The sequence below is a fragment of the Electrophorus electricus genome, chromosome 22 (genome assembly GCF_013358815.1).
Source record: "Electrophorus electricus isolate fEleEle1 chromosome 22, fEleEle1.pri, whole genome shotgun sequence".
NCBI classification, from domain to species: Eukaryota; Metazoa; Chordata; class Actinopteri; order Gymnotiformes; family Gymnotidae; genus Electrophorus; species Electrophorus electricus.
This window is the reverse complement of record NC_049556.1, coordinates 11,527,964-11,541,353: the sequence shown is the minus strand read 5'-3', so window position 1 is coordinate 11,541,353 and position 13,390 is coordinate 11,527,964. Positions and strand designations below refer to the sequence as shown.

General features: G+C 45.3%; 3 protein-coding genes across 5 annotated transcripts in view; 1 reads left to right on the top strand and 2 right to left on the bottom strand.

Moving 5' to 3' along the window:
- The window catches only part of LOC113591019, a 6,748-nt gene extending 3,854 nt beyond the window's left edge, over positions 1 to 2,894 (bottom strand). The window contains exons 1-4 of one of the 3 annotated variants that reach the window (XM_035521537.1): positions 2,642 to 2,894; positions 1,847 to 2,032; positions 238 to 270; positions 56 to 76 (exon numbers count right to left, since the gene is read on the bottom strand). In XM_035521537.1, the coding sequence (XP_035377430.1) occupies positions 56 to 76; positions 238 to 270; positions 1,847 to 2,032; positions 2,642 to 2,678 (277 nt within the window). In that variant the 5' untranslated portion in view covers positions 2,679 to 2,894. Of the gene's footprint in view, positions 1 to 55; positions 77 to 237; positions 271 to 1,747; positions 2,033 to 2,641 lie in introns of all 3 variants that reach the window. The other 2 variants (XM_035521535.1, XM_035521536.1) reach the window with 2 other exon arrangements.
- Positions 2,895 to 4,062: 1,168 nt separating this feature from the next.
- Positions 4,063 to 6,168, bottom strand: anapc10 (anaphase promoting complex subunit 10). Its single transcript, XM_027031376.2, has 5 exons — positions 6,063 to 6,168; positions 5,337 to 5,456; positions 5,155 to 5,245; positions 4,840 to 4,960; positions 4,063 to 4,591 (listed from the first exon to the last, which is right to left on the bottom strand). Exons 2-5 carry the CDS (start codon positions 5,449 to 5,451, stop codon positions 4,361 to 4,363), a joined length of 558 nt encoding a protein of 185 aa, XP_026887177.1. The 5' UTR covers positions 5,452 to 5,456; positions 6,063 to 6,168; the 3' UTR covers positions 4,063 to 4,360.
- Positions 6,169 to 6,246: 78 nt separating this feature from the next.
- abce1 (ATP-binding cassette, sub-family E (OABP), member 1) lies at positions 6,247 to 12,995 on the top strand. Its single transcript, XM_027031383.2, has 18 exons — positions 6,247 to 6,387; positions 6,656 to 6,847; positions 6,943 to 7,028; positions 7,272 to 7,369; positions 7,687 to 7,804; positions 8,483 to 8,620; positions 8,833 to 8,902; positions 9,150 to 9,246; positions 9,489 to 9,578; positions 9,695 to 9,816; positions 9,913 to 10,134; positions 10,248 to 10,307; positions 10,432 to 10,490; positions 10,756 to 10,866; positions 10,951 to 11,093; positions 11,804 to 11,926; positions 12,103 to 12,214; positions 12,439 to 12,995. Exons 2-18 carry the CDS (start codon positions 6,745 to 6,747, stop codon positions 12,484 to 12,486), a joined length of 1,800 nt encoding a protein of 599 aa, XP_026887184.1. The 5' UTR covers positions 6,247 to 6,387; positions 6,656 to 6,744; the 3' UTR covers positions 12,487 to 12,995.
- The last annotated feature ends 395 nt before the right edge of the window (positions 12,996 to 13,390 follow it).

The window sequence follows — 13,390 nt, the reverse complement described above, 5'->3', positions numbered from 1 at the left end:
CCAAGTCAGCGAGACTCTCCGGTGGACCAAACGCCAGCAAGCAGGAACTTCTTACCTACTGCATCTTTCGTAGTTGCTGAAAAACAAAGGCACAGTCATGTTAGAGTAAACCAGTAAAATGTAAACCAGTAAACCAATGCACTAAAGTGTAGACTGCTTTAGCTGAGGAGATCGCAGACTAAAAGTGCAACTGAGAGAACCCATCACACCACTCAGTCTGACCTGGTCACTTCTTACCTCCAGGGGCTGCTGTTGTACTTTTTGTAACCTCTGCAACACAAAGACACAGTCATGTTAGTGTAAACCAGTAAAGTGTAAACCAGTAAACCACTACACTAAAGTGTAGACCTCTTGAGGCGTGTAGAATGCAACTCGATCTGACCTGATTAAAACAGACTGCGGTGGCGCCGTGCTAATATACGTTTGATGTGACTGGCTTGTTTTTGTTTGTTTGTTTGTTTGTTTGTTTGTTTTTCCACTTTTAGGGTTAGGGTCTACTCGCATTTGTCCTTTAAGAGTCAAAAAACTGGGATATGAAATAAAGTCATAAAGCCATGTGTGCTGCCCTGCTTAAGTGAATACAAAGGCAAGTAAATGTATGTTGTGATTTTGTTAAGTGCAGTAAAAAAGCTGAAATTAACCACACGCACGCACACACACACATGAGCATTCACACACGCACACACACACACGCACAGGCACACACACACTCAGCCACGGCAATACTAATAACGCTACTTTTTAACAATTCACTTTGTAAAGGTTTACAAAGGTCAGTGCAGGCAAAAAAAATCAAATTGGTGGGTAATCAGAGTTTCCCAAACGTTTGCTTGCTCTGAAAGCTTTCTGCAGTCAGTGTGCCCAGGAAGTGGCAAAGGTCACAAATAGCTGCACCATCACATCATCTACAGGACTGCAGATGCTAGACCACTCAATAATGTTTCTTGCGCAATACGTATGAAAACATCAAGAAAAAAAGTCTAGTTTAAAGCATATTATTCGACCATCATATAGTAGTCTGCAGTCAGGAATCTTGTTTTGATGAGACAAGAACCATGCTCTAGAATTAGAGGCAAAACATCAGTTCAAAATGGTGGCACTGATGCAGGATGAAAAAATTACTGCATAACCTCTGGGGGGGAAGCACCATGCCTGAGCTTCTCTGGGACTGACGGCCTGTCGTCAAAATGTTTCCTTCAAGATTTAACCTTTCACAAAACATTTTACAAAACAGTACCAACTGTAATCTCACCAGAAAAGGATATACATGAATTTACAGTCAAGAACGTACTGATTTACTGTACAACGCTCTTGCCAGTATGAGTGGAATGAAGCACTTTCGTTTGAATTTAGCTAAACAGGTCAGCTCAGGTTTGGTTTTTTTTCCCTTCTTCTTCACACGCATGTGAAAGCGTGTCTCTTTTTGCATGTGCGCTGGCCAGCCCCTCAACACCTACACCAGAAACTGCTGCAAACCACATGTGCACTGCAAAGACCCGAGCGATTGGACAAGGAACTTAAACGGTAGCCGATGAGAGCTGATCTAGGGTTAGTCTGCACTACCATTATTTTACAAGGTTTCATAGACAAAGGCCCAGACATTCTCCTGCCTCCCCTAGCATTGTATTAGCATTACCCTTACGGACAGCCTTTCAGCGTGTACTCACTTAACCCTGAAAACAGGTCAAGCACTCACTACCCTCATAGTGATTTGCCCAGAACGTATAAATAACAGGCTCTGTCTTACCTGTCGTAGAGACTATAACAATGCTGTGCGTGATCTTGTCTGGAGCTGAGGTGCTTTCTGTAATCTCAGAGCCTGTCCCTACTGTGCTATTGTCAGGACCTGTACTGGCAGTTGCTGTCTCGTTGTATTCGCGGGGCTCTTTGGTAGTGTCTGAACTGTGCGCGCTGAGTGCAGGGACCGTGGCAGTGACGATGGAATTGGACGAGGCCGATGATGTAGGACTGGAGGGTGATTCTGTGCTGTCAGGCACCTGACTCGTCACCACACACAAACACACCAGGGCCACTAAGCACAGGGAGTGGGTGAACAAAACAGGGGGAAAACGAAGCAAAGCAGAGTTAAAATCACAAAAATCACATAGCTGCCTGCTTCTCTAACACATTCCCTGTAGATGAACATGTGAACAGTTCACAGCAGATTCATTTAAATGTACCAAAATGTCATTTTCAAAAACATAATAGGTTTTAGCCCAAGGCAGACCTATAAACAGAAAATGAGAAACAAGTTGAAAGAACAAAAACAGTGAACAGTAGAACAGTAATTGGATGTCTTGATAACCATGATGAATGTGATGGCCCCCATACACTGTGCTACCGTCAGAGGGAAACTCTCTCCTCTGACTAATGTTTGCTGCCTGACTGCTGCCATGAGACCTTGGAGGGAGCCATATCTAATAGACCTACAGTAACGTCCTGTAAACACAAGGTAGTACAGTTCATGGCATCACACAACTTGCTATTTTTATGAAATAATACAATTTGTGTATTTGAAGTTTTCAGAGGTACATATGACAGGTTTCAAATCTGCCCGGTACACACACACACACAACACATGATGAGCTTAGTAATTAAACTTTTTTCACAACCGATAAGAAAAGAATCAAAGGTAACTTACCAAGAACATGGATGTAAACAAAGCGTTTTGTCGTCATTGTTGTAGCTTTGATAGCCCTTAATAGAAACAGGTTAAACGTGTCTCATTTACACAAAACTGCTTCTTTTTTTCCTCTCGTCTTTCGGAGAGAGCTATTGTCATCGGTCTGAAACCACCGGCCTGAACAGGAAACATGCATACTCCCTCACACACATGCTTTCTTGTGGCACAGAGGAAGTCGAGCACACAGGAGGCAGGATGCAAAAAGTGAGAAGATGAAACGTCTTCCGATTTGACTGTCTCTCACATTCTGATGACATGTTTTGTACCGAGGTAGAGATGCATCTATTAATAAAGCAGAGAATAATTTTAAGCCTTTCAACCTAGCACAGTTGTAGTGCTCGCCCGAAGTTCACGTACACATTTAAACTTATTCTCATGGAAGACAATGTGTACATACTGTCTGGAATGACTTATGTTATTGCAGTACAGCACAGGGCACTGTTACTCAACAAATTACTGTAACGTATGCACGTTCTTCTGTGTGGAATCGGTCTGGACTGAGGAGACATGATTTACTTTGAGGAGTACAAGGCCTGTTCAGAACTTCTGAGCTGAGTGAGGAGGTGAAGCTTCTGAAGCCCTGGGTGACACATTAGTGAGAGGTTAGGAACCTTTAGACTCAAACAACCACCGCTATGTAGAACATACCTTTAATTTGGCTCCGTCAAAATTAAAATTAGTTCATTTTTTGATTTATACATTTGACATTTTTTCTCCTTTTGTGCAGCTCAGCGATATGCTGTTTATTGATCATATTAATGCTTGTTTTTGTGCATTTCCTACTTTCTTCCATGAATTGCTTTTTGTATGAATCAAATGTTACTAAAGTTAGCTAAAAGTTGAGAACAATAAACCCGCCAAGCGTATTTCAGCTTTTCAGAGCCTTCAGGTCCACTTAACCTGGCGAGCCTCATTTTGTCACCCATTTACTGAGCAATTTAGTTTAAGAGTTAAGGCACTAAAATGCTTTTGATTAACAAAGTGTTCTTTCTCTGACTACAGACACGTTTTTTTTAAAAAATGTAGTATGTTGGATTCGGTACTGCTCACTGAACGCCTAGAGCGCCATCTAGAAGGCAGTACTGTCCCCCAAGCCACGAGCTGAGCGCTAAAATGAGAGCTGGACTGTGCATGCACCTGCGAGCACATGACACGGAGCACTGTGACCCCGCTGCACTCCCACAGATCACAGCATTGGCAGCTTTTATTTTGTTTGTTTATTACCAAGAAAAGCAGCTTTTAGTCACACTTGCACTTCTGGCGTTCAACTAACAAATATACATATACACAAGTATTTGTGTATGCTAACATCAGACATTGTACTAACCAGGAAATCTTAAATCTTTAATCTTAAAATTCAAGGACAGCAATGTGATGTGTAATTTTAAAAAATTTATTACCTGTACAATAATTCACTTTCAAAAACATGGCACAATGAAATAATCCGTAACACATTTACATTAAGCTCATTCTTAGTTGCATTCCCACTCTACTTCAAACACAAATTACATCGATAACCTGCCAGCTCTTCCAGGTTTTGCAGGATGTTCTCTGTGTATTGGCAGCTTGTCCACACTGGGAATCACTGCCCTGTGACCTTTTGTGTGAAGTCTGAGTGCTCATGACCCATGACCCTGAACTTTGCACTTCTAGAGAGAGCTCATAGAGCACACACTGTCATCTGATGGTGCGGTACATCATGAAGTCGGCCGTGGTGCATCGTGGGAACTTGCCGATGGAGCTCTCCTCCACAGGCGTGTAGACCTTAATCTGCCTCATGTGCGTGTCACGGCCGTTCTGGTGGTTGGCCAGCACAGCGATCTGGATCATGAAGGTCCTGATGGGGTTGTTCACTAGGTCCAACAGGGGGATGTGGATCCAGCCACTGGGCTCCACCATTTCCAACTGCTGCTCACAGTGCCACACACATACATAGTACTTCAGAGCAAATCTTAATAACAATAATAATTATAATAAAGTGCAAATATTAATAAATACTAACAATTATTATTATAAAAGTGCAAATCTGAATAAAAGTAACAATAATATAGTGCAAATCTTAATAATAATAATAAAGTTCAAATGTTTGTTTTGGCTAAATGAGAAGCTTTAGACTTGGTTGTTGGACACCTCCTGTACAATCTGAGAACTCTTACCCGGATCTCCATTAAGTTGTGAAAGTTGTTTCCCACTCTAACGGAGATTTTGCTGGGGGTGTAGCTCTCATCTGATTTATAGTCCGCATAAATGCACAGCATCTTCACCGTGGTCTTCCTCCTGAATCAAAACAAAGGACAGTCCTGGGACAGTGTCAACACTCAACAAAAAGAACAGTGTGCTGGGAAAGTGCCTTAACACTTAAGACACTTTGTGTGTTGGAAAGTGTCGTACTGAATTGAACTATTTTTATATCTAATACAACTAAAGTAGCTTCCGCACTACACAGATATAAATAGATGTTTAGCATATACCTGAATTGGATGTTGACCAAGTGAGGCTGAGAGCCATCAGATTGCCAATACGTCTCCAGATTATCATCTCTTAGCTGGTCAACTCCAAAACCTAGAAGGAGGAAGGGAGAGAGAGACTGTCTGAAGGGTTTGGTGAGGTATAGCGTTATGGTGAATAATAAAGTGCCATTAAAGCAACCCACCAGGTTTGCATGATGAAAGCGACCACACGGCTTGAGATCCGATCTCGCGGACGGTCCCCGTGCGCTCCAGCTGCTTGGGATCCGCGCCAGGTGGCGTTTTCGTTGCGGTTGCCATGGTTACTAGGACCAGAAAAAAAAAAAGAATCTTACAGCGGTTTTCAAGTTCAAGTTCAAGAGGGTTTATTGTCATTTCAGCTATATACAAGTACACAACAAAAACGAGACAATGTTCCTCCAGGACCATGGTGCAACATAAAAACAACAGTGCAAGAGAACATGCTACACAAGTGCAAATTGTGGGAAATTGTGTGCTGCGGTAAGGATTAAACATGCCAAGATCTGTCCACTTACTGCCAGGGTTCCCCAATACAAACCTACTGAGGTTTATGAATACAACATTTAAAATAATAAATATATAAAACAATATTTGCTAGCCCAGTGACCAGTGTTAATGCCACAGACGCAAATCAAGCGTATAGACGCGACATAAAACGGGGCAAAATTAATCGTAAATCATGTACACGCAGGTTTAAACACAAATACTGCAACACATCTGAACTTACTAAGTGAAGAAGGTTACGTAAGCTCGGCCACTATGTAGGGAGGGTTAGGCTTAGGCTAGCACAGCTAACGTTAGCTAACCTAACCTAGGTAAGTTAAGGCTCGGAATTACAGGCATAACAAAGTGACACAGCTCATTCATACTGCAGCTCTGTAGCTTCTCACCTGTGGCGCACACTAATTTGTCCTAGTGAACATTTCCCCTAAAATATTCTTAATATTTACTGGCATACATTTGCTCACGACTTCAAACCAAATCCTTTTCCCGGCCTCGTCGCAGACTAATGTCGTCCCAGCCGGGGGGGGGGGGGGGGGCTTTTTCCGTCGCGTCTCCGGAAGCGTAACGTGCTCTCGCGCCATCTTGGCCGCCGGCTTGTCCACGAGCGCAGCACGTTGTGTGGCATAAGGGAAGTTTAATTCTGTAATAACGCGTAATAGCGCGTTATAGCACGTCTGCTCACGTCTTACCGGACACTGGGAGGCGGTTAGGGTAAGCTGCTGTCTTCTGGCTGCCACTGATCATCAATCTGGTCTAATTTCTAGACATGTTTGTGTGTGTATGTGTGTGTGTGTGAGAAAAGCCCCGCTAGCTGCTCATCCAGCTTTCGCATCTCGGGTGTTACTGTCTTCCATTGAACTTAAACCCGTCTTGAATTCCCCGGTACCGTCTCTGCGCTTGGAAATTATGCTTGCGGATAAGACCACTGATTTTGCGTGAGATGTTAACGCGTGACTTTGCTCTGTCCGTCCGCTAATAGGTGACTCGTCTCTGGTGTTCAGCGAGGCCCGGAGCGCCCCTCTTCTGCTCCCAGCTGTCGGACGTCCTCCCGCATTCGCCGCCAGCGCCATGGCCGACAAAAACACCAGAATTGCAATCGTCAACCACGACAAGTGCAAACCTAAGAAATGCAGACAGGAGTGTAAGAAAAGCTGTCCTGTGGTGCGAATGGGTAAGAGAACCACACACACACACACACACACACACACACACAAGCACTCCCCTGCGTCGCGTGCATCGCATTAAATTGCGTTTCTCCGTGCACAGGTAAGCTTTGTATTGAAGTGACGCCGCAGAGCAAGATTGTGTGGATCTCGGAATCTCTCTGTATAGGATGCGGTATCTGCATCAAGGTAACATCATCTCATGCAAGCTATCCTTAGAGTCCAGTCTCGTATTAACTTGTGTGTGTGTGTGTGTGTGTGTGTGTGTGTGTGTGTGAGAGAGAGAGAGAGAGAGAACGAGAACACTTTTCATCCATTGTATTCATCATCCTAGGTCAGACTTGTTTTGTTTGAAATGTTCAGCTGTTAAATGTTAGTCCAGTTTTTTTGTGATGTATGTTTTTGACACTGTATTTCTTTGTTTACTTTTAGAAATGTCCATTTGGGGCTCTGTCCATCGTAAACCTGCCAAGTAACCTGGAGAAGGAAACCACACACAGATACTGTGCCAACTCCTTTAAACTGCACAGGTAGAAGCTTGCAAGTCTGCTACTGTTGCAAGCAGTTTAAAAGTGCAGCTGGTCTTGCTTAATGCAAAAATGTTGTGAAGTAAGGATGAACCTGTGTTGGTTCTCCCCTGCACATTTTTAGGCATGAGCTATAATGATGCGTCTCCTATGTCAGCGTTTATAGGGACCTGACTCTGTGTGTGTGTGTGTGTGTCTGTGTGTCTGTGTGTGTGTGTGTGTGTCTGTGTCTGTGTGTGTGTCTGTGTCTGTGTGTGTGTCTGTCTGTGTGTGTGTCTGTGTGTGTGTGTGTGTTACTCTGCTCCACATTGCCGTGGCAGGTTGCCCATCCCTCGTCCTGGAGAGGTGCTGGGGTTGGTGGGCACTAATGGCATCGGCAAGTCCACTGCTCTGAAAATCCTGGCAGGAAAACAGAAACCCAACCTGGGCAAATACGATGTGAGTCTCACACACACACACACACACACACACACACACACACACACACACACACACACACACACACAAAACCTGGGCAAATACGATGTGAGTCTCACACACACACACACACAAAACCCAACCTGGGCAAATACGATGTGAGTCTCTCACACACACACACACACACACACACACACACACACACACACACACACACACACACACACAAAACCCAACCTGGGCAAATACGATGTGAGTCTCTCTCACACACACACACACACACACACACACACAAAACCCAACCTGGGCAAATACGATGTGAGTCTCACACACACACACACACACACACACACACACAAAACCCAACCTGGGCAAATACGATGTGTCTCTCTCACGCACACACACACACACACAACCAAACCTGGGCAAATACGATGTGAGTCACACACGCATGCACACACACACACGCACGCACACTTTCTTGTTCATTAGTTTCAGCCCCTGCAGAAAGGCAGACAAAATAGTAATACATTACCTTTATTTGTAACATATTTCTGTACCTTTTAAATGTTCAGAATGGTTATTGTATAAGTTGCATCTGTATTAAATGGGAAATTGGTGGTACACTCTGTGCTGCCCCATCCAGTCACATAGTGATGGGCGCGTGTGTGTGTATGTCACTGTCACTGGGCTGGCCAGGCTCCCCCTGATTGGCAGGAAATCCTGGCCTATTTCAGAGGCTCCGAGCTGCAGAACTATTTCACCAAGATCCTGGAGGACGACCTGAAGGCCATCGTTAAACCGCAGTACGTTGACCAGATCCCCAAAACCGTCAAGGTAAGAATCCGAATGAAGGCCTGAATGCAGATGTACCTGCTTGTACACAATCCCTCATGGGCTCCTGTGGAAGACAAATGTCACAGGCACATAAGCATACACACACGGCCAACGTCACTGCAGGTCTACGTTCTGGGAGCTCTAACGTGAATGGCTAATGTGAGCGTGTCTAGCCACTGTTGCTGAGTTGTAACTCTCTGTTCTGCCTGTAGGGGTCAGTAGGGGCCATTCTGGGCAGGAAGGACGACACTAAGACAGAAGAGCTAGTGTGTGAGCAGCTAGGTATGTAATATTTAAGCAGTATTACGTGTAGATAGTAATCGCATACAAAGACGAGAACATTTTTTCGCACAAATTAACCCTGATGCTCCCTTGAACGTTTCAGTATAAAGTCATCAGGTTTAGAGAAACTAAACTGAATGTACAGTGGGTCTGGGGTGTGAGTGCTGTGTTGAGTGTGGCTGGTTGAGTGTGTGTTTGCGCTGTGTGTGGCTGGCTGGTTGAGACTGTCTGCCCTGTGCTCGGTCAGATCTGCTGCACCTGCGAGATCGGAACGTGGAGGACCTTTCTGGCGGAGAGCTGCAGAGATTTGCCTGTGCAGTGGTCTGCATCCAGAGAGCAGACATGTTGGTCGCTTTTTAGTTTTCCTCCACTTCTTTTATCTTGTCCTCCTTCCTCGTGTCCCCGTCTCTGTGTGTCCTCTTAGCCGTTCCTCACGTATGCATTCCCTCCTCATCCGTGTACCGTGCGCCCCTACGTCCCACTTTGTTCCGTCTTGTGCTCAAATCTGACCTCGCTTTTGTGATTTTTGGATTTGAGTCGTTTGCTTTGACAGTGCCGACCTTTGACTCTCCTCCTCTTGCCGTAGTTTCATGTTCGACGAGCCGTCCAGCTATCTGGACGTGAGGCAGAGACTGAGAGCTGCCATCACCATCCGCTCCCTCATCTCGCCCGACCGGTGGGTATGCCCCCGCGCGCACGCCAGCCTGCCCCACCACTCCTGCACTTACTCAGTGTGGCGAGCGTAACTGCCCTTAGTAGCTTTCCGTCTTCTTAGTGTAGTTGTGTGTGTAGGTACATCATCGTGGTTGAGCACGATCTGAGCGTGCTGGATTACCTGTCCGACTTCATCTGCTGTCTGTACGGAGTGCCCAGTGCGTATGGGGTCGTCACCATGCCCTTCAGTGTCCGGGAAGGTACCAGCACAACTGCCACCGCCACGACCAGCGAGCCAATAGGATGCCTTCGTGCTCGTATTTAAACACTCTCGCTCTCCCGCCCTCCCCTCGCAGGTATAAACATCTTTCTGGACGGCTACGTCCCCACAGAGAACCTGCGCTTCCGCGAGACCTCGCTGGTGTTCAAGGTGGCGGAGACGGCAGCAGAGGAGGAAGTGAAGAAGATGTGCCGTTACCAGTACCCCGACATGACGAAGAGCATGGGCGACTTCAGCCTGCGCATCACCGGGGGAGAGTTCACAGACTCGGAGATCATGGTTATGCTGGGAGAGAACGGTGAGGGCGTGCGGGGACGTGGAAGTGGCCGGAATTCATTCTGATGCTCCTTTTTTAGAGATGGAGAGAAAATTAGTGTGAAAGTTTTTTTGTTTTTTTTTTGCTGTTTGCAGGAACCGGGAAGACCACGTTTATCCGAATGCTTGCAGGTGGCCTGAAACCTGATGGAGGAGGTAACATTTACACACACACGCACACACACACACACACACACGCACACACACACACACACAAATACAACGTTTCAAAGCCTAAACACACACATTGTTGTGATTCTGTGTTTGGTGTGTTTTGTAGGTGATGTGCCAATTCTGAATGTGAGCTATAAACCTCAGAAGATCAGCCCCAAGTTTAAAGTAAGTCTGATCAGACCAAATGTAAAAGCCCCCAAATGAAGAATAAGAACACATAAGAACCCCCTGCCCAAATAATACAAATATTCTGTTAGCAGTTTTGCTTCATTTTTCCAGCATTGAAAGATGGAATATATTTGTTAGTTTGTTTTTTTTAACTAAAGTATTTGTCTCTCTATTATTCTCAGGTCTATAACTTTATTACTCTGTTCTGTTATTATTCTGTTACTGTAGCGTACTGAATAGCTAGCATGTTTGTGGCTTTTAGGGCAGCGTCCGTGCACTGCTGCATGAGAAGATCAGAGACGCATACACGCACCCCCAGTTCGTCACTGATGTCATGAAGCCCATGCAGATAGAGAGCATCATTGACCAGGACGTGAGTTCCCATGGCAACCCGCAACTCTCTCATTTCTGCGCTCTGTGTAGTTCGTATTTGTATGTGTAGTTTGTGTATGTGTAGGTTCAGAACCTGTCTGGTGGTGAGCTGCAACGTGTTGCCTTAGCCCTGTGCTTGGGCAAACCGGCTGACGTTTACCTGATCGACGAGCCGTCAGCCTACCTGGACTCCGAGCAGCGTCTCATGGCTGCTAGAGTGATCAAAAGGTAACGCACTTCCCAGCATGCCTCAGCTGGCCTGACCAAAAGGGCCTGATGGGTTACAACAGTTTCCCCCTCTGGGTTTGGGGCACAGGGAGTTGTTTGTCTTGTTCAACCACACCCACTCTAACCCCTGCAGGGCCAGTTCAGTTGATGAGTGGAGCGTGTTTTGAGAGTGAAGAAAATCCTAAAATGTGTCCTTTCCAGTGGTCTCTGTTGTCCTGCAGCAAAATTTCTCTCATACTTGGTCAACTTTTTTTTCTTTCCTAAAACTATTTTTGTATTTTGTCAAGTCTGTTCTCTTCTCAATCCATTTATGAAAATGTAGCAAACCCACATAATAGTAGCATGAAAAGCGTGGCCGCAAAAAAAGCCACGATAGCTGCCCTGCCTATAATTCAGTGTTGCATAAAGGAGCTGTGGTGTGAACAGCAAGTGGTTTAAGATCTCCTAACTGGTAGAGGACCATGAACATACCCGAGTCCTCTTTTAAGGTTCACCTGCACTGTGCAGTGGTGTGGGGGAACTCCAGTGGCCTGCACACAGCCCTGAGCCCAGTCCCACTGAACACTCTTTGGGATGAACTGGAGTGCTTGTTGCTGGGGGGTCAACACGCTCTGGAAGGTGTGGTGGCGGCGGTGAGACGTCCACATGCTCCCGGCCGTGCAGCGTAGCCAACCTCCTGCTGAAGTGTCTGGCCGTGTTTCTGCTCACAGGTTCATTCTCCATGCGAAGAAGACGGCGTTCGTGGTGGAGCATGACTTCATCATGGCCACGTACCTGGCCGACCGAGTCATTGTGTTTGACGGGATTCCCTCCAAGAACACCCGCGCTAATTCGTAAGAATAAACCGTCAGCTCTCTAAAGCAATGATGCAAATATAACTACATATGAAATGGAGTTCACAGCTAGCCTAGGTGGTTCTCACAAGCAAACTGGAGCAGACTGTTTAGAGTGTGTGTGTGTGTGTGTGTGTGTGTGTGTGTGTGTGTGTGTGTGTGTGTGTGTGTGTCAGGCCGCAGACTCTGTTGGCAGGCATGAACAAGTTCCTGGCACAGCTGGAGATCACATTCAGGAGAGACCCCAACAACTTCAGACCAAGAATCAACAAGCTCAACTCCATTAAAGTACGAACACACACATACGGTTCAGAGAAAAGGATAAAGAATAGACTAGAAACCCCATAACAAAAGTACACCAGCTAGGCAAGAATGAAGGAAGGAATGACCGTTTAGGGTGACCCAGTGCAGTTTGTATACAAATTGTATGTATAATATAACACATACCCCTCCCAACAGTCAGTTGAAGAAAGTAGGTGTTGATCTCATCTCTTCCTCATTCTCTCCATCAGGATGTGGAACAAAAGAAAGGTGGAAACTATTTCTTCCTAGATGACTGAAGAGCACCAAAAAAACAAGTTTTCAAACTGATCTCATTTCATTGCACCGCAAGTCTCCCAGTGTTTGACATCATCAAGGAAGAGGAAGCACTAAGACTGTTTGTTTATTTTGAACACTGACAGACACATCAAAACCACCAATTATTTTGAGTAACCCTCCTCTACCTGCCGCCTTCTCGTCACTGCTTGTCCTCAAACAGGCAGAAAGGGCAAACAGGAATGTGGTTGGAGTGGCAGCCATTTTGTTTCTGCCGAGAGAGCTTTCTCAATGGGACCTAGAAAAACCTGTTTCTGGGTGAGGAGCCATTCTGTTTAACACGGTTGTGTTTTTATTGGACACACAGTGCTGTAACAGAGTATGAGCAAAAAATGGCAAACAAAATTTGAATGAAACATTTTACTCAGTAATAAGATGTATAAATGGTATAATCAGTTCGTCAAAGGTTTTGGTGCTTATGGTCGTTGATTTGTCACATATAAAACATTAAATAAAACCTTATTACAGTACACTCACTGGAATCTTCTTGGATTTATATACAGAAAGCAAGTGTAACGTATTAAAAGCCAACGTCTGGAAAAGGCTGAGCTTCACTACTCTACATCACATCCTGTAAGGGTTCTCTACAGTGGGCACAAGAGAACTGCTGGAGGAACCTTTTGATGAAAGCACACATGCTTTGCATTTATTAATATTCTGCATCAAAACTACATCTTTAAGATCTCTGGTTCTGCAGCTGTAGGCACTCAAATAACAAAACAGAAATGCACAGATCACTCGTCATTGTCCGCTTCAGTACAAGGATCCGTGTACATTGTCTTTGCTGTACTAGGGGATGCACCTTCAGACTGAAGGTCTTCGTTCCCAGCGTCCCGGGCAGAGAAGCCAACGACTCCGGATCACAAT